Source organism: Sinocyclocheilus rhinocerous, unplaced genomic scaffold (assembly GCF_001515625.1).
Source record: "Sinocyclocheilus rhinocerous isolate Xijiao unplaced genomic scaffold, SAMN03320098_v1.1 scaffold1214, whole genome shotgun sequence".
NCBI classification, from domain to species: domain Eukaryota; kingdom Metazoa; phylum Chordata; class Actinopteri; order Cypriniformes; family Cyprinidae; genus Sinocyclocheilus; species Sinocyclocheilus rhinocerous.
Genome location: NW_015627891.1, coordinates 66,803 through 86,899, shown reverse-complemented (window position 1 = coordinate 86,899; position 20,097 = coordinate 66,803). Strand labels below are relative to the sequence as shown.

General features: G+C 38.2%; 3 protein-coding genes and 1 long non-coding RNA gene across 6 annotated transcripts in view; 3 read left to right on the top strand and 1 right to left on the bottom strand.

The window, feature by feature from the left end:
- LOC107736529 (son of sevenless homolog 2-like) overlaps nt 1-2,556 on the top strand; it is a 21,754-nt gene extending 19,198 nt beyond the window's left edge. Inside the window, exon 22 of the mRNA XM_016547922.1 lies at nt 613-2,556. Within this exon, the coding sequence (XP_016403408.1) occupies nt 613-1,164 (552 nt within the window). The 3' untranslated portion in view covers nt 1,165-2,556. The remainder of the gene's footprint in view (nt 1-612) is intronic.
- On the bottom strand, nt 2,555-20,097 carry LOC107736540 (uncharacterized). Of its 3 annotated transcripts, none has more exons than XM_016547936.1 (16): nt 20,031-20,097; nt 14,842-14,907; nt 13,381-13,425; nt 12,953-13,117; nt 12,091-12,176; nt 11,841-12,010; nt 9,361-9,408; nt 9,180-9,279; nt 8,956-9,094; nt 8,444-8,548; nt 8,178-8,258; nt 6,714-6,859; nt 6,387-6,575; nt 4,819-5,467; nt 3,827-3,915; nt 2,555-2,917 (listed from the first exon to the last, which is right to left on the bottom strand). In XM_016547936.1, exons 3-16 carry the CDS (start codon nt 13,420-13,422, stop codon nt 2,830-2,832), a joined length of 2,097 nt encoding a protein of 698 aa, XP_016403422.1. In that variant the 5' UTR covers nt 13,423-13,425; nt 14,842-14,907; nt 20,031-20,097; the 3' UTR covers nt 2,555-2,829. The 3 variants fall into 3 exon arrangements, with proteins under 3 accessions (XP_016403422.1, XP_016403416.1, XP_016403429.1); XM_016547930.1 differs by lacking the exon at nt 20,031-20,097 and adding an exon at nt 15,225-15,431; XM_016547943.1 differs by lacking the exon at nt 20,031-20,097 and adding an exon at nt 15,225-15,431 and having other exon boundaries at nt 11,841-11,977.
- On the top strand, nt 15,834-18,228 carry LOC107736848 (cyclin-dependent kinase inhibitor 3-like). The gene is made up of 5 exons (XM_016548208.1): nt 15,834-15,853; nt 16,202-16,287; nt 16,406-16,461; nt 17,298-17,342; nt 18,002-18,228. The coding sequence occupies exons 2-5, from the start codon at nt 16,211-16,213 to the stop codon at nt 18,226-18,228; spliced, it is 405 nt and encodes a 134-aa protein (XP_016403694.1). The 5' UTR covers nt 15,834-15,853; nt 16,202-16,210.
- LOC107736574 (uncharacterized) lies at nt 18,655-19,367 on the top strand. The gene is made up of 3 exons (XR_001639696.1): nt 18,655-18,682; nt 18,777-18,880; nt 18,972-19,367. It is a non-coding gene; the product is annotated as an uncharacterized LOC107736574 (long non-coding RNA).

Genomic DNA, 20,097 nt, shown 5'->3' with positions numbered 1-20,097 from the left:
TCTGTCCTGCACTTGAACCCAATCTTTGGGTCTTTTTGGTTGTGCACACCTTTTTGCATTTCTTTGAAACTATACATAATACTCATGATTTAAAGAGTTGACAACATAGCTACAAGCATATTTTAACAAAATATTTGACTACAAAATGGAATCTTTTTTAATCATTCCTTTTTGTAGGTTTTCCTATACCACTTTCCAGAATGCTTTCATTTTTGGTACTTAACGATACCTGTATAATCATTTGCATTTTTTTTTTAAATATAGGGTATAGAAACCAAAAGAATATCATATTAATTGGCTTAATTTGTGTAGGATTAGATGTTTTCTTCATTCATTTCAAGCTTAAATTACAACTTTCCCTATTTAAAAAAATGTAGACCTATAAGGTAAAAAAAGATTTAAAAAAAAAAAAAAGAGCACGTTACTTTGGGCATTTGTGAGACTTGTGAAAATGCTTCTATTTAGTTGTATTTTGTTTTCTAATTCATTACTTAAAAAATTAATTTGTCCTCTTGCTTTACTAAGATAATATTTAGTCAGTTTCACAGGCTTTCATCATTGCATCATGTTGTGCTGTCACATTTACATGAGTGCATTCTGTCCTGTCTTAAGTTAAGTTTCAGGTCTGAAAGTCCTCCCGCCATTCCACCACGACAGCCGCCACCTCCTCGCCTGCAACCACGTGTTCCAGTGATCAATGGGCCAACAGATGGGCCGCTGCCGAGCCCTCCACCCCCTCCGCCCCGCGATCCCCTGCCAGACACACCTCCGCCAATTCCGCAACGACCACCGGAGATCTTCATCAACTACCCAGTGAACATGCAGCCATCTCCAGGAGGCCGTTTCCTCTGGGACTTCACCAGCTCGCCTAGCACTCCCAACACCCCTCCTGGGACTCCCTCACCCCGTGCTCCGCCTCCCGGCACGCCTTCTCCACGCGTGCCTCGGCGCCCCTGCACGCACAGTGTCAGTCAACCCATGCTGGTCCACCTGCCCCCGCCCACTCCGGCCCCTCCCATACCACCTCGGCACAACTCCACCCCCGCGCTGCCAAAACTGCCACCCAAGACTTACAAAAGAGAACTCTCTAAATCCACACACACTCTCTCACAGCCATCCATACACACTCTTTCACTAGTTGACACCAGGGACAGCAACGAATAAGAGCATCACACCCTAAAATATAGTGTGTGTGTGTGTGTGTGTATGTGTATGTGTTTTAACAACGTTTAACCTGGAACCAGACAATCTGATGCTAATAAAAACCTGAAGACGCTCATTGCTCTTGAGGAATGTTATTATCCCTCATTTTTCACATCCGTCACGTGACGTTCAGCATGCAGAACTACGCAAGGTCATGTGCTCATCGACAGCACATTCACTGATGGAAATGCTGCTCTGAGGCCTTTCACCACCGTCAGACTCTGCTGTGGATGTTTATTTGGTTGCAGTTCAAAGGTCAACCAGGGTTCAACCCAAACACCCTCAGCACGCTTCTCTTCGGTTGCCTTTAACTCATCGCCGTGACCTTGACCAGAGATTGTACCCTTCAGGTGAACTCTTGAAGTTTTGATGAGAGCTTTTTCCTTACACTATTTAAAGCCAATATGATGTCTTAACCCCTCCCCTCAAAGGCGTACTCATCTATTCGTTGATTCATCACAAGCCCCACCCCTCTTCCGATGCTTACGACCCGTGATTTCTGCACCAGACTCTTAATGTGCCTTCAATATCAGTACTGAACAAAAATTAAGTGTCTGAAAGCATTCGCGTTGACCATGCTTAGAACAAATGTCTAGACAACACGTCAATTTGTGCTCCAAGTATTCTGTACAGAGTGACATATCTGCCCTCACCTCGGCGCCGTGGCGGCCCAGATGCTGATGTATCTACTGACAATCTCAGTCTGAGACCCACCGGATTCACACACTGTTGTAGAGTGTTTGGTGTGGACCAGTGTCTAGTTTGTGTATCTTAATAGTGTGCGGTGAGCCTTTTTTGCACTTTAGGGCAGTACTGTTACAGAGAAGCAGAGGACTCAAACTCACAATCCTGTGACCTTATGACCCTTGTCCTGCTAACCCCCGTCCTCTGGGCTGGTCAGGACAACCGTCGGGCTGTTTCCCAAAACTCATGAACTTTCGGACACCACGCTACGGTCAGAATGTTGTATTGTATTCTATTGTAAATCACGCCTCCTGCTTTCATTCAGGTCCGCTCTATCAACCAAACAAGGTCCATACAGGAAGGGCTTCATCACCAGAGCAATTCCTATCCAATCGACCACGGAAATGGTCTCCGAGGCGATCAGCCATAGAGGGACTGCAGTGTTTTGTAGTGATGTCACACATCCTGTATGTGTAGAATCTCATGCTGGCCACTCCCACAGAGATGATTGGTCAGTTGGTTTGAAGTGTTAGTAATTCCCAAAAACTCACTGTTTGTGTGTGTGTGTGTGTGTGTGTCTGTGCGTGTGCATTCAAAGCCTGTAACTGCTTTTGTACCATGTTCTCCATGAGACTCATTAATAAACTTGCAGTCTTATTTTCTACTGAACGTTTTTATTCCTCTGTTTATGTGCATTCTGTTACATCAAAGTGTTTATTTCTCTCTGACAGATCAAATCATGCTGGAAGACTTTTGTTGAATTTAGCTGTGGTGAGGGTGCTGGTGCTTCATGTCAATTCACAGTGAGAATAAGTCATCATTTGTAATCTCAGATTTAAAAAAAAGATTCCAGTCATTTCATTGGATGAAGCAGAGAAGTTCCCTGTGTATGATTAGTTGCACCAGTGCGTAATATTAATTGTTTGCTGGCATAGGAGTGTGTCAGACTGTACTGCAGGGTCCTTCACTGTCCTCACTGTCATGCCACACTGCTTCAGCCCGCTGGACTCCAGTCCCTCTATATGCAGATCTAAAACAACATATACACACATTACTACTTACTGGCATCACAATATTTTAAGTTTAGCACAGAGATAACTGCACATCATTTTATTGACATTTTTATTTGATTTCAGAAATCTTTTGGAATGGCATACTACTGGCTCTGCAGATATTGCCGATGTATTTGCAGGCTCAGAGGTAAGTGCTGTTGAATATGTAGCTAAAATGAAGTAAACACCCTAAACTAAACTGAAACTGCAGTTACACTAAAAAGGATAATAGTAGAGAATTCTAAGCCAATTATTTGAAATTATCAGAACTTTATCGTTGCATGCAGTATCTTGTGCATTATTATTATTTTTTTAACTTTGTAGTTAGATTTGTAGTTAATTGATTTAAAGTCAGCATGACATAGTGAACATCTTTTCATTCTTATTTTGATGTATATCAGAGTGAAGTGGCTTGTCAAACAAGAAACGAGGGCAGGACTTGATTTTGTCCATTGGAAATTGATGGGATCATTGAGGTTTGCTAATTGCTGTGATCTCTGTGATTGACATGTTGCCGAAGGGAAGGATTTATTGTCTCGCCTTTGTGCAGGGACACAATGTTGTTGCCAGGGACATTTTTTTATTAAAGACTAAGAGGGCACATTAATTTTTTATTTATTTATTTTTTAATTATGTGCATAGAAAAATAATAAACATTGCAATATTTAGAAAATTTAGAAAATAAGAATTGTACAGTTTTATTTCATGGTGATTTTAAGTATTTTACATAAATGGATGGCACCAGCATCCAAAATTAAGTGGCAAATGCAAAATAAATGGCCTTTAGTTCAAATTGAACAGATGATTAAATGTTCTGTTGTATAATGCACATTTTGGCAGGTCATCCAGGTAGAATGCTATTCTGAACGCTACCGTATGCCCCTTACCGTGATTGGTCAGTCTCTTGCTGCTGATTAATGATCTGATTGGTTGAGCTGAAAGACACAGAGTTCTCTTTTGCAGGAGTCACATCACCCTGAAAGAGAAGGTGAGTGTTTTTGTTAGTAATGGTTCATTTGATATTTCCAGTCATTTCACATACTTATCCACTATATAGTAGGTAAAAAACAGTATGTGAAAAGAGTAGTATGTCTGACTTCATAGTATTCATAAAACAGTAGGTGAAAAGTTCCTGGATGTCTTGCTACAACTGGAATGATTCTGAAGTGACATCCAATGGACACTAGTGATGGGAAGTCCGGTTCTTTTCCGTGAACCGGTTCTTTCGGACAGTTCGTTTCAATAAACCGGTTCATCTGTTATTTTACGCCCTAACGTACTGACGTCATTCGCGATGATGATATCAAATCTGTCCTCCTGGGCCGGGATGACCTAACAGAATCTTCAACTGAACAAAGTACACAGATTAGATACATTCGTAAATTCCAGCATATAACACGATTAATGCGTACTGGAGACGCGAACCGTTTCAAACGATTCAGTCCGATTGGGTGAACTGGTTCACTAAGAAGAACCGGTTAAATCGAATGATTCGTTCGCGAACCGGACATCACTAATGGACACATTACTATCCCATGAGGCCACGGGAGAGGATTTGTGAAACTGATTCAGGTAGGTCACATGACAATGACAACATGATGAATGTAGTATGTCCAGATTACATTAATAGTATACATGTACTATATGTGACCCTGGACCACAAAACCAGTCATAAGGGTCAATTTTTTTGAAATTGAGATTTATACATCATCTGAAAGCTGAATAAATAAGCTTTCTATTGATGTATGGTTTAAGATAAGACAATATTTGGTCGAGATACAACTATTTGAAAATCTGGAATCTGAGGGTGGGACAAAATAGTGATTCAAAATTATAGGATGCAGTCGGCTTGTGCTAATTTTTGTGTGATGTCACAAACCTGTGAATAAGTCGGGTCCCAAATCGGCCGGAAGGCACTGGTGGGCATTCTGTGTGGTTTTGGGGCACGTGTTTTTCCTTGCGCCCCAATGCAAACCTCAGCAGGAATAGGAGCCCGTCTGGGAATCTGCCATTGCATGCATAAGCTTCCCCCTGCCTGCACGGCTGAAGCATTGTGAGTGTATGAAGGTTTGAGGAGAACTGGAACCTCACTGTCCTCTTCATCATCATCCTCATCATCACATGCTTCCGCTCCCCTGAGCTGATTCAGAGTTTCATCTGGGCTACAGGTCGTTACAGAAGAGAAGTCAAAAACGGATGCATCAGCCACGTCGCAGTCTGTGTCCCCATCATCGAGGCGATGTGACGGAGGGTACAGGTCAGATGTGTATATGCGTCCGTCGAGCCCTGGAGACCCACATACACGCACGGCCAGACCAGCCGAGGAGCTCTGACTCTTGGCAGCAGCAGTGAGGTTTCCCTCGACACCTACAGGTGGCACAGGATTCAGAAAGCGGCCAGCTTCTCTAGGATGACGAGCGAAGGGTACGCAGATGGGACCCATGAGGCTCTTCCCTGCGCTGCCATTCCACATGTACTCTGCAGTCCAGCCACCAGGGGTCAGATCACATATATGCTTACGGCCATTTCTGAGGGGAGACATTATTGTTTACTATAGGTAAGAAAAAAAGTTCTAATTACATTAAATTTGACTGCTGTTTACAAACGTAGTTTATATGAGGGACTTTTAAAGTCAACATGAAATTAAAATGTATTTATTTTATTTTTTTACTGATCTTACTGTGAATGATTCATCCATGTATGTTTCATTAAAGAAAAAAAAAACTAAAAGCAGCTATATATTTTAAGACATGCTTATTCTCTGATATTATGAAAATGACATGTTGTTTGAAAATTAAATAATTGCCATTTATCTTTCCAATACAAATAATCTGTACTTGCATGCTCAAATTGATTTTGTTCAGTACATTAATACATTTAGAGTTGTTACAGTTGCTCCAAATTTAATGCCATTTTTTTTCATACATTAAAGCAGCTGTAAAAGAAATGACTTAAAACTACAATCTTTTTAAAAATGTAATTATTTAATTATTAATTCTTTATAAATTATTTAATTTTGAAAACAATTTTATGCAGATTGCACTGTCAAAGAAGAATTTCAACAGCAATTCACTGTAAAAAAAAAAAAAAAAAAAAAAAAAAAAGCAAATGTAATATTTTAGAACTAAGTATAACTAGAAATGCCCCTGATTAGGTCTAGTAATCAAAATTAAATAAATTAAATGTATAAATCAAACATTTTTTCTTGGATTTATTCTAAGTGTGTTCAACAATGATAATATATTTGTATCCAATTATGAAAGTAGCTGCATTTAAATGTTTATATGGGAATTACATATGATTTAAGATCTGCATCATCTTTTGCAATCAGATAGAAATTGCTTTCAGATCGAGGTTGATCAGATTTTTCTTATCTGTCAGATTTTAAAAGATTATTAGGCTGCATCAAATGTTTTTCTCTAATTTCTGTATAACACGCTGGAGTACCTTAAAATGCCACTGGGCCGAGGTAGCGTCCGTGAGGTGCCAACACGACAGCATTTCCTCTGGTGTACAGTGCTGTCTATGCCTGCGCCCGCTGTGACGCTGGCTGTATCTGCATTAGTGTTGGCACAGTACTTGGTAAAAGCGGAAGGGCCACAGTCGGGGCTCTCGGCACAGCACCTGCTTCTCAAACTGCAGACACACTAAAATTAGCATCAACCACCTGCCACAAAAGCCAGTTTCATCCAGTTAAACAGAAGAGCACTTCATAAAATACACATTTACTGAAGCTTTACATGACAGACAAACCGGCAAAATAATAAGACTGACCCTTGTTCAGGCCCCTCCCCCTCTTCGCACGGCCCCGTCTTCGCCAAAGTCATGTGACAGCTTGTGCAGAGGTCCCACAGCACCTGCTCGCTCTCCTGCAGTGAACACCAGTCTGCATGTCCAGCACCAGAACTGCGTAACAGAGCCTGGTGGAAGCAGGACGTGCAATAGAGAAGATGCGATATCTTTTGTAGCAACACTGCTAATTAAAATCACTTAGAAAATAGTAGACTGCATTTTAGGCAGAAAATGTATACTGTATGTACTGAACTGCTTGAACTACTTGAACTTGCACTTCTTGTCTCAGACAGTATTGCAGTAGTGTGCAAAGCAGACCTAAGGTGGCATGAGTTCAGCAATGCGGTAATGCCATCTGGACCCTGCTCGACTGTGCTCTAGCATTCACTGCCAACTCATGGGCTACAACCTCAGTGTCAAGTCTAGCATCACAACATTTTTCATATTTCTGCATTTAGAGGTTCAAGTGTCTTGACCTAAATTCAACATAACATCAGAATAGAGTCAGAATATACATTTCAGCACTGACTGAAACTAAAGATTCTTGACCTGTTGACTGTGTCTATGTCATGCTGTCGATCACCATAGAAAATGATTAAGACTCTCACTTAGTAAAAAAAACCTAAAGTTTGAAGTAATATACTTATAATGGAAGCTCAACAAATACAATGTATATAGTACTTTTGTAAAAGAAATTAATACTTCTATATTAAGGGACACTAAAGGAACACATCAAACTGATCAAAAGTGACAGTAAAGACTTTTAGACTGTTACAAAATCTTTCAAATAAACACTGTTCTTTTGACATTTCTATTCATCAAACAATCCTGAAAAAAGTATCTCAGTTTCCAAAAATATTAAGCAGCACAACTGTTTTCAATAATAATAGGAAATGTTTCTTGAACAAAAAATCTAATCAAATCATATCAGATTGGTTTCTGAAGGGCTGACTGAAACTTCAGCTTTGCCATCACAGGAATAACTTATATTTTAAAACAAATGGGGAAAAAAAACATTATAATAATATTTAATATATAATAATATATCAAAAACATTAAAATATCTTAATGACCCCAAACCTTTGAACGGTCGTATATATGAGATATGAAATTAATAATAGCTGTTTTAAGTTACAGTAGGGTATGTTGTGACAGCTACTATAGCATTAATCACTGCATAAATCAGATCTTTATATTACTAAATGTTTAAACATTTATAAAATGTTTTAAAATGATTTTTACAATGCATACAGGATCCAGTAATCATGGATTTCCAGACCCAAAGTTTACAATCCCTTTTTTTCCCCTATGAAAATCTCATCACGGGTAACGCATAAGTTCATGCACCTAGAATAGATCAAAATAACAAGCACTTTGTGTGTGTGCTACTGCTAACATATTTTTCATTCATTTTTATCAGGTTTATTCTGCAAGTATGTGACTCACCTGTATGATGTTCAAGTATTTGTGGATGCGGGAAACAGGAGCAAATAGTAGTGAAAGCAATCTGAAACTCTCTTTCTCCTCCTAGCAGAAAAACAGAAATAAACACATAAAACCAATATTGTGCAAAAGTAAAAATCAATAGACTTGCACTTAGATATAACTGGGCCTGGTTGCTGTAGACTCATTTGATAGTCCCTTGCAGCCTGCAGAACAGTCATCACTGTGTGCTTAAGCATCTTTCATAACATGAAAGAGGAATATTTTGCCTGTGCATTTTGTGGGTTGCTGTGGGGTAAAGATGTACTGATCTCTGTTCTCAGGACAGTTCCCAGACTGGCCACGTATCCAAGATATGCATCAGAGAAAGACTTCTGCAGAAGGACAAACAATGAAATTATGAAAACAGTAATATTGTAAAATATTATTACAATTTAAAATACCTGTTTTCTATTCTAATACATTTTAAAATGTAATTTATTCCTGTGATGCAAAGCTGAATTTGAGCATCATTACTCCAGTCTTCAGTGTCACTTCAGAAATCATTCTAATGTGTTGATTTGCTGCTCAAGAAACATTCATTATCAATGTTGAAAACACTTGTGCTGCTTCACATTTTTGGGAAAATGTGATATTAATTTAGGATTGTTTGATGAATAGAAAGTTCAAAAACAGCATTCTATATTAGCTTTTTTTGTAACAATGTAAAAGACTTTACTGTCACTTTTGATCAATTTAAAACGGGACTACATATTATTATTTTAGTAGTCAATGGCATTACATTGTTCTGTCCAGTAAGGTTGAGGAAAGCATCCCCCGCAGCACAGCTTCTCTCATCGGTGGTCAGTCGTTCTTCTAGGGTGTTACGGAACAGCAGGTGGCGCTGTAGCATCTGATCGATATGCTTTACAAACGCCACACTGTCTCACAAACACACAAATACACTTGTTATAGTGTGTGATAAAGAGATGACATGAAACGGTGATAATGATTATAGTTCTCTACTTTTGCTCAGCAGATTTGTATTTCTCATAGAGCTGATTCAAACAAGACACATAATCGCGTTCAGACTGCAACAGCATCTCCACCACACCCCGCCTCCTGCCTGACACAAAGAGACAGAGAGACATGAGGATCCACATGTGAATGCTGAGCAGTTAAAAGGTTTGGGGAACAGATTATTTACCCCGCCGTAGGCAGCTGTGTGCTACATGGCGGGAAAGAGAATCTCCACCTGAAACAGTAAACAAAATTGGCTGTACTGTGATTGCACTGTTTAAGCATTTTTTAATATCATTTACATCGCCTTAATTGATTTCAGCCACATATTATGTATTACGTAACATTTTCTTTCAATATATTAAAGCTACACTATGTAACTTTTGGCCCTCTATAGCAGCTGTAGCATAAAATACAAGTTACTTCAGGAGAAACACTGTTTTAGTAATTACGCATGTTGTGCTTGGGCACCGCTATTTTGTGAGGATGATTCTGATGGCTTGAGGTGCAAACGTTTGGCAATGCTGACATTACTAAGTAGGGTGACTATACATCCTCTTTTTCCGGGACATGTCCTGGCTGGGAATTCTAAATTGCCTAAAATGTCTGGGTTTTTGCTTTATATTCCTATTGACATGCTCGCTACAGTCCTTAAAGGGGTCATATGATGCGATTTCAAGTTTTCCTTTCTCTTTGGAGTGTTACAAGCTGTTCGTGAATGGATAAGACCCCTAAAGTTGCAAAGACTAAAGTCTCAAACCCAAAGAGATATTTTTTATAAAAGTTAAGACTCGTCCACGCCCTCCTAAAACGCCTCGTTTAAACATGCCCCCACATGTCTACGTCACGATATGGAAAGATTTCCATAACGCCGCCCAAATGTTCACGCAAAGAAAGAAGGCGTAACTTTATTGTTGCTGCCACTGCCGCCGCCATGTTGTGAAGACGCTGTGTGTTTCTTTGGAAGTTTGGCCTTCCAAAAGAGGACACGACTAGAAATCAGTGGTTTTCTGTGGTTTTGGTTTTCTTACTAACTTAAGTTGTATTTACAACACTGTTCCAGAACAGTTCAACCCAAATATTCAGATGTGTGCAGCACATTTTATGGAGGACTGTTTCCTGATCCTGGTAGAGTAGACTACAATGCCGGCTGTTCTGACTCACAGTCTGTAAGTACGTTTTCATATTTAAAGGATTTGCCACTGATGATTCAAACGCGAGTTTTGAGCAGTGTAGAGTAGCGCTTGTTGTTTGTCATTTCTCCGATCACAAATGCAGACATGGTATTATGTTTACACGGCGCGATGCAAGGCAACGTAGAAAAAGACAGTACAAGTCATTATAATCAGTAATTATGTCCCCACTGGATGCAACAAATGCCTTGTTTATAATGGATTTTATTGTTTTTGTCTCGTCGCGCCGGGACACTGCATCACAGTATGGTAAGGGGAGTAACATTTCTGTCACACGCTTGAGGTATTCGGCCAATCACAACGCACTGGATAGCTGGCCAATCAGAGAACACCTCGCTTTTCAGACCGATGAGCTTTGTAAAAATCGACGCGTTTCAGAAAGGCGGGGCATAGAGGAGAAACAATATTGTACAGTATGTGGAAAATAATGTGTTTTTTGAAGCTTAAACCGCATAAACACATTTCATTACACCAAATACACCAAATAACATCATATGACCCCTTTAATATATGTATATGCATATTTGCATTGCTTTGACTTTCTGTAGGGTCGATCATGTACAATGCCTACACACTATTGGTCAAACTACTTTTTGGTCATTACCTTCAGCAAATATGAAAACAATAGGAAAACAAAGCAAAAACATGGGAACACACACAGACGAATGATAAAAGTATGCATTTAACCGGCTCAAGCATTCTAAAATATAAACAATTATTATAAGCTTACCATAGTGATTTAAAGGTGCAGTAAGCGATTTCTGAGAAATGCTGTTGATATTTGAAATCACCAAAACAAACACGCCCCTACCCAAAAGAATCACACCCCTATCTTGCCTCCGCCCCCAAATTTCTGAACATGCTATTCAGCACAGGCACCTCCCCCATCACTACTGGACACGCCCCTTACTGGTGATTGGCTACAAGTGTGTCCGATCCACTTTCAACAGCGTTTCTCAGAAATCGCTTACTGTACCTTTAAGGACAAAACACAGTTTGGAGGATGGTTGTTCTCACTCATTATGAACATTTTGTTAATTTTGAGCAGAAAAAGTTACATAGTGTAGCTTTAACATATATTTAAAAATATATATTTTAGGGTATGTTTACACAACAATGATTGTACTAAAAACAGAAAAGTTTTTCCTTTCTGTTTTTGAAAAGTTACGTGTACAGATGACAACATTGTCAAAACGATCCCTGTTTTCACAGATTCGTGAAAACGACTAAAAATGCTGTATTAGGCATGCCAGGCCAGTAGTTGGCAATGTCCCTTTTTAAAGAAACACTATGCGCCTGCAAACATATGCATTCCAGTAGACTGAACATGTAATATGCATGCACATGACTTCACCGTTTTCACAAATTTGTGTTTTTGTAGTCTGTATTGTTTTCAAAAACTTGCACTTTGAAACCCTTTATTAAAAATCCCTAATTTTTTATTTTTTTTTACCCCCAGAAAATGAAAGCTCACCTGAATTCTGTTTGGCCCATTGCCACACCTGCAATCCCTGCAGGTAACAGTGTATGAGGAAATCTCCACCCACAGATGAAAGGGGAAGAGCCTCTGCAGCACCATTACTCTGTCCACTACGGTCATCCACTCCATTACTGCATTCACACATACACACATCAGCACTCACGCTGTAACACAGTGTAACACAGTTTCAGTCATACTTTAAATGTAAATTTATGCATGTCAGTGTGTGTGTGTGTGTGTTTACTTCTCTCTTCCTGGATTCTCTGGTGGCTTTCTTTCTTGTGCCTCGCAGAGTTGACGAAACTGACAACGTACCTCCTCCAGCTCCTCCTAAAGAGACACACATGAAAACATAACTACGACAAACACATAAGGAGTGCTTCTCATTTCTTATTTGCGTATCCTCGTTTCCTTTACTCGCTTCCTTTCATCATGTCTTAGCTCCACCCCCCTTAGGATGAGAGGGAAAGATACAAGAAAACAAGGAAGGAGGAATCAAAGGAGAGCTTATTTGTACATTGGAATATTCTTGATTACTCAAGCATCACTTCAAAGCGTCATCAAATGCGCTCAGGTGATCTACCCTTATGTTGTTAAAGTTTGGTTATTTAAGACATTCATTATAAATATTCATAAAGAAGATACCGTGTTGAAATATATGAGACGTGTGGTTTATTTTTATTTTTTTTTTATTTATTTAGTCATTTAGCAGACGCTTTTATCCAAAGCGACTTACAAATGAGGACAATAAAAGCAGTCAAAAACTAACAAAAGAGCACTTTTGCAGTTTTTATTTAAACTGCAAAAGCAAAACATAAATTGAAATTATTATTACAGATGTGAAGGGGGAGGAGAATTTATACATGCGTCAAGTTTTTCGACAAGAAAGACTTCCGCAAAAGATACACCTGTGTATCCTCGCTTAAAGCTCCTCGTTCCTCACCTCCTCGTGGTGTATTTAGAAATTTGAGATGTCTTTCAAGATGGCTAACTTTGTTTCCGGATCTCGGGCTTGAGGATGGAGGAGCAAGGAAACGAGGAAGCATCAGTTTGAGGATTTTGAAGCACCCATAGAACAGATTTACAAGACAGGTGTCTGATCTCACCTTGAGGGACAGCACCAGACTCTCTAGGTGAAGGGAGCGCTTGTTGCAGCCATGTCTTGTGTCCTCCAGCTGGCTCTGCAGCTCAGTGTCTCCCTGCTGAATCTGATTCAGCTCCAGCAGAGCACGAGAAAACCCTGCCCGCAACTCACACACCATGCCCTGAACCTGAACACAACACATCCACATTTTATGCAGATTGCACTGTCAAAGAACAATTTATATCCAGTTTGATATTTTTGAGTATAGCTAGAAATGTCCATGATTTTAAGACTTGTATTAGTTTCCATGACTTTTTCAGGCCTAGTAATCAAGTAATTACACATACTAACCAAAAATTTACTTTTAACAGACATAAATGTTTACAATGCTCATATACATTTCTTGTTATTTTTCAAAGCTGTTGAAGAAAGTCAGTGTGTATTTGTTACCTTAGAGATCTCCCTCTCCAGTTCTCCCTCATGAGATTTCATTTTCTGTGTGAGGATACACAAACATCATTTAACACACAGTCTCAAAGGTTTGTAAACATTCTCTGTGGAGAGGCTTTATTTGGCAGATGACCGCTGAGATTTATGTTGGTGTAGTAAGATACACAACAGTTCAGTTCTTATGTCTGATGCTTGCTAAGCAGATCGAATCCATTTTATGTGTTTCATAAGAAGTTAGTCACTACAAGAAGCGATCTGTGATCATCTAATCCATTGTATATTTTTTAAGAGGTTAGTCACCAGAAGAATACTACTTATCCATTTTTTTTTAACAAATTATCACTACAAGAATAGTAACCCATGATCATCTTATTCAAGTGTGTCATCACACACTGTTAAAAATTTTAGTGTGAAGTTACAGTATATTCCAGGTTAATATTTGCATTACTTTCACAGTAATTTCACAGTGGGACTTCTCTTGTATCTAACTGCATTCTCAGAAATTTCTTCTAAACAAACAGCATCATTCTGTGCTTCCACAGTGCAGATGTACTCTGAAGGCACCCAGCATGCAATGCAGCATGAATAGATCATGCTGTAGAGTTTTTTTTTTATTCTTGTTGGTTTTATTTGTGCTATTGAACTTGTTTTTGGTTCACTTATAGCAGTTTGTGGTGTTTGTTTATTTTGTAATGTTGGTTTATGTTGTAAGTGTTTTGTTTTGTATGTCGAGTATTGATGTCACATCTTTCAAAAATGTTTCTCAGCAGTTGCTTCACTATTGTGAAAGATCCATCCACAAACAGTTATGAATATGAAAAAAGTAATTGATTAATCTTCATGCTTAAATAATGCTAAAATAAAATCTTCATGTTCATGCAAAGAATATTTTGTTAAAATCAGGCAGTTCGCTTATTTCATATTCTAGCTTGTCATCATTTTGACATATTTTCATTTGTCACACTTCTGACATGACTTGATCAGAAATTTTAATATGACTATGCAAGGTCAAAGAGCCCTAACAAATGGGATCATCGATCACCATTATGGTGACTTCAAAACAATTACAGTAGTAAACAACTACATTTCTCATAGAGGCACAGTTAAAGACACTTTTATAATGTGAATTCACAGTAAAACAAAAGCAGTAAATTACTGTGATGTTAGCATCATTCTACTGTTCCTTCACAGTCATTTGTAAGAAGATGACCCAGCATGCATTGATTTCACAGTAAATTTCTGACTACCGTAATTTACTGTAAAATAATACTCTTTAATCCCGTAAATTCATGGCAATTTTTTTTTTACAGTGCATGAATAAAACCTGAAATCACCCATAGCATGAGAACAAAACTTCAAATAAATAATCAAGTTATTAGTAAAGATAATCTAAAAATGCAGAAAGGGTTGTGTGACTGTTTCTGATGAATGTGAAACCAAGGCACGCGCTTGTGTTTTTACCTAGAGCTGGTCGCCCTGTCAGCGAATCCCAAATGGGGGGAAAGATACCTGCCAAAGAGCTCCACCCTAGAGCAGAGAGTGAAAAAGATGTAAAAATGCTTTGTTTCATTTTTTCCAAAAATATTTTCATAATATTCTACTTTCCTAAAACAGTTTACAGTTGTACATTACAGATGTAAAACTAAGTGTCCTATCAAAAATGTAAGTAGCAGCCTGAAAACGACACAAAAGTAATTCAAAAAATGTAGTATTTCAGCCTATTCATCAACACAAATCTTAATGATCAAACTAAGGCAATTACTATTAATAATAATAATAATAATAATAATAATAGTAAGAAATGAAAGAATGTACGAAAGTATGTACAGCGCGCGCTCACTTACCAGAAAGAAAATCTTCAAGATTTCTTTTTAAGTTTAAATGTTATTCCATTTCTTTGACATAGCGACAACCTCATGTTTTTGTAGTTCAGTGTCTATCACTGCGCTCTTGTGTCCCGGTGCCCGGTTTATCTGGTGTCCTGCACTGCGTCTGTCTGACTGCGGGAGGAGAAACAGAACACGGACTGCGCGCGCCGTCCGGTGTCTCGGGAACATTCACGCGCTCCTGCGCAGTCAGCAAAAGAGCAATTTTTCGGCTGATTAGAGCTCCATTTGACTTCCACTCCCATATCAGAGGTCTAGAATGCACTGAGATGATTAGGGACTCTGTACGTGCTTTGTGATTATTTTAACTTTGGTCAAAATATTTTATTCAATAACCCAGATATTATTTGTTTGATTATACCTTTGAATAAATACGCACATTACCGTAGCCCACTCCGAAAAAGCTGAAAAACTAATCGAGCCTACGTCTCATTAATATTTAATCCCCAGAATAAGCGAAACTGCCTGGAGGGCGTGTCTTATACAAACAGAGGCGTGGTTTTCAAACATGTTCAACATGATTGGACGAATCCTTTATGTATGTTTTAAAATAGCCGCGCATGCGCAGTGCGGAGTGGTGTGTCTCGGTGAGTTCGGTTGTTGATTCTCTCTGTCGCGGACCATCTCGTGTTTGCATGTAGAAATGTAATGCTTCTTTTGAATAACTTCGAGGTGTCGAGTGCGTAAATAGAATTAGTTGTGCTAACGAGAATATGAATATATGAACCTTTAGTAATGTCTCACTCACAGCATATGATGCTTGTATTTCTCATAAATTTACACTGAAATCATCTAAATTTCTCAGTCCCACTCCTACATGATAAGCAAAGCCATCAGAACAAGCTGCTGTTTGGATATCAGTTTCACATTACAGTTCTCATATGTCAGTGTCCGGGTTGATTAATGATCTTGGTGTCATTACACATGTATGCTAGACTGGGGCAATGAGGACAAGTGAGTTTGATTCATCTGACGAAGAGGACTTTGGTGAAGAGGAAGCTACACCTTTTCAGATCTCATGGTGAGCAAAACATACATATACTTCCTCAACAGCTGGAGAAATATTCAAAGATTGAGTGATTTGTGGTTCGTGTGTGTGTGTGTGTGTGTGTGTGTGTGTGTGTGTGTTTGTTGTGCAGGTTGTCTCTGTCAGTGGTGGAGTGTTCCCAGTCTCTTGGCATTTGTTCCTTACCTGGTATGAATAATGTCTCTTTGTGTGCTCATTCCATAAATATTAATAAATATTTCTGTTAGGGCTGCACAATTTGGAGAAATAAATCGAATTGCAATTTTTTATATATAAAAAATGTTGCTCCAGGTTTGCTGTGCTTTTTAATAATAATAATAATAAAAAAATCTTTAAAGGGGTCATATGATGCGATTTCAATTTTTCCTTTCTCTTTGGAGTGTTACAAGCTCTTGGTGCATAAAGAAGATCTGTAAAGTTGCAAAGACTAAAGTCTCAAATCCAAAGAGATATTCTTTATAAAAGTTAAGAGTCAGCCACGCCTACCTAAAACGGCTCGTTCTAACACACCCCCACATACCTACGTCACGATCTCGGAAGATTTGCATAACGCCGCCCAAACGTTCACGCAAAGAAAGAAGGCGTAACTTCTATTCTCGCTGTAGTATTGTTGTTGCCACCGCCATGGCTTTGTTGAAAACAACGTGTTTGAGAGAGGCGGGGCATAGAAGACCTACAATAATGTACAGTATTTGAAAAATAATGTGCTTTTTGAACATTAAAGCATGTCAACATATTCTGTTACACCAAATACACAAAATAATGATCTTTAAAATAGCATCATATGACCCCTTTAAGAAAAATAATAATTGTATTTTACAGTACAACTGTAAAATTACAATACTAATACTAATTTAAACCAAACTAAAAACACAAGGTCTTGAGCTACTTGTGCATAAATGAACACAGTGCCGGTGGTTCACTATGAATAATCGCATTAAGCCATAACATGATGTCACTTTTATTTCTATTAATCATGCAGCCCTAATTTCTGCTCATTTCAGGATGCAGATATAAAGAAATCAGAAGAAACCTGCAGAAAGATGTTGGTGAGTCTATCTGTCACACGTATACAGTAATGGTCTAAACCAGTGGTTCTTGACTGATTACAGATCTGTTCTGATTGGTTTGCGAAGGAGCAAAGTAAAATCAGTGCTAAATTCATATAATAAAATTCAACTAACTTTTTGATCATGAATAAAAATTTAGAGGTTCTTTGGCATCCTCTCATCCTCAAAAATAAATAAATAAAAATACCTTCCAGACTCATTCAATTTTAATGAACATCGCAGCAATTAGCAAATGACAATCAGTTCCCTGGTGGACAAAATTGAGTCTCGTCCTACCCTTTTTTTTTCTTGTTCAAGAAGCCGTTTCGTTTGGATATGTCACAATAAGGGAGAAATTAAGACCACCATTATTTCCATTTCATGTTGTTGACATGAGTTTATTTGCATGAATAAAAATGGTGTGTAGTGAATTATTAGAAAATTCAAGAGGCTTCAACAAACCAGGTTATTTTTCCTATTCAGTCTATGCCATGATGTTTTTGCATTTAGCAGGGCCTCTTTGTAGCAATATTAATACATTTCAGTGTTTGGATATTTTAAGGATATTTTTGTTTTTCCCGAGTACAATTTTTTTGGTTCACCGCTTGATGTCCTGACTGTGATTTATCTTGTGTGTGTGTGTGTGTGTGTGTGTGTAGCGGAGATGCGTGATCAGGGTGTGGAGGACGTGTTTGTGTTCTGTACCAGAGGAGAGCTGGTGCGCTACAGAGTGCCGAGTCTGTTAGAGGTTTATTCTCTGAATGGACTCAGAGTGCACCACCTCCCCTTCCCGGACGGGGGCGCTCCAGAGCTTCCTCAATGCAGCTGCATTCTGGAAGAACTGCAGGACTGCCTGCTGAATCAACGCAGGACTGTCATACAGTAAGAAACACTCTCTGTTACTCCATTCAGATATATTCTTCCACCAGCGAATTTGTTTTAAATATTTATTTTTATTTTATATTTATATATATTTTTTTTTTATAAATCAAACCTTTTCGTTTTAATGGACCTTTATTTTACATTTATTTAAAATATAATATTAATAATTTATTTAAAAGTATTTTTGTTTACAAGACATTAAGACAAGACATTTTCAGCAAGGATGAATTGAATTAATCTTTTGTGATAGAAATCTTTTGTAACATTATAATATTTTAAATAAACAATAAATGCAACTGTTTTCAACGTTCATAATAATGATGAATGTCCTTGAGCACCAAATCAGCCTATTACAATTATTTCTTAAGGATCATGTGCTTAAAATTCAATTTTGCTATAACTTTTAATTGCTATTACTATTAATGAATTTATTGTTGTTCTGGGACGCTCAGGGTTAAGTAAGTATCAAATGCTCAAACAGGGTGCAATGTCACAATCAATATCAGTCCCGTGTGTGTGATTAGGAGTTTAACTTATGCTTCATTGTCACAGTTGCTGCATGTTTGCTGCTGCAGCTGTCTGTCTCCATGACGCCCAGTGCTGCTCTAGAGATCCTGAGGGAGCTGAGAGGAGGCGGAGCCATTCAGACCATCAAGGTAAGAGGCAACATCCAAAAACCTAAATGCATCACTTCCCCTAACTGTACAGCTAAGCTGTTAATAATGCTTTCATATTTGTCTCTTATAGCAATACAACTTCCTTCATGAGTTTCGTGAGAAGTTTGAAGCATATCAAGAAACCAAAGAGCGGCTTTCAGAGAGATCAGTGTCCCGATGATCAACCTGACATCCAGATGATGTAAAAGCAGAAAAAAAGACAAATTACTTTAATTGGTGTTTTTGCTCTATAGATTTTCTCTACTTTATGAATGCATTTGTTTATTTTCTGATGGCACTTTAAAAATTCTGTATTTTTATAAGTCGATCTAATAATATTGTGCTTAATATATAACTTTAATTTTGCAATTAAATGGGTCTTGTTCAGTAAGTGAGTCTCCTGTGTGTGATTTCTGAGAAACACTGTTGGAAATTATCAACACCCAAACAAACAATTTTGTGAATATTTGTGTGTGTGTGCTGAAACAAACTGTGTTTGAACATAGTCCTGGCTGTGTAAATAAGGGAAAAAACAAAGTGATGCATCACGGTTTTCACAAAAATATTAAGCAGAACAACTGTTTTCAACATTCATAATAATGATGAATGTCCTTGAGCACCAAATCAGCCTATTACAATTATTTCTTAAGGATCATGTGCTTAAAATTCAATTTTGCTATAACTTTTAATTGCTATTACTATTAATGAATTTATTGTTGTTATTAATAAATTCTATTTTAAAATAGAAATCAGTCATTTTAAACTGTAATTATTTCACAGTATTACTGATTTTACTACTTTACTGCAGCCTTGGTGAGAATAAGATAATTTTGCAATTAAATGGGTCTTGTTCAGTAAGTGAGTCTCCTGTGTGTGATTTCTGAGAAACACTGTTGGAAATTATCAACACCCAAACAAACAATTTTGTGAATATTTGTGTGTGTGTGCTGAAACAAACTGTGTTTGAACATAGTCCTGGCTGTGTAAATAAGGGAAAAAACAAAGTGGATTGGACCGTTCAGAACGAGCACCATAACACTCTTGTAGCTAATCAGCAATAGGGGCGTTTACGCTCATGATGGGGAGGAGAGAGCGTGAGCAAGCGGGAGATTTGACTAGACTGTTGAAGAAGAGATGGCTGAGACGTTACCTAGAACAAAATTCAGAGGAATATCATTGGAAAAAGAAAGCTTACAATCAGGCAAACTCTCAGACCC

Coding starts and splice junctions, on each gene's coding strand:
- LOC107736540 (XM_016547936.1), bottom strand. CDS start 13,422: ATGAAATCTCATGAGGGAGAACTGGAGAGGGAGATCTCTAAG. Junction 12,011..12,090: donor GAGAATCCAGGAAGAGAGAA/GTAAACACACAC, acceptor ACTGTGTTACAG/CGTGAGTGCTGATGTGTGTA. Junction 9,409..11,840: donor ATGGGCCAAACAGAATTCAG/GTGAGCTTTCAT, acceptor TTACTGTTTCAG/GTGGAGATTCTCTTTCCCGC.
- LOC107736848 (XM_016548208.1), top strand. CDS start 16,211: ATGAGGACAAGTGAGTTTGATTCATCTGACGAAGAGGACTTTGGTGAA. Junction 16,288..16,405: donor ACACCTTTTCAGATCTCATG/GTGAGCAAAACA, acceptor TTTGTTGTGCAG/GTTGTCTCTGTCAGTGGTGG. Junction 17,343..18,001: donor AAACCTGCAGAAAGATGTTG/GTGAGTCTATCT, acceptor GTGTGTGTGTAG/CGGAGATGCGTGATCAGGGT.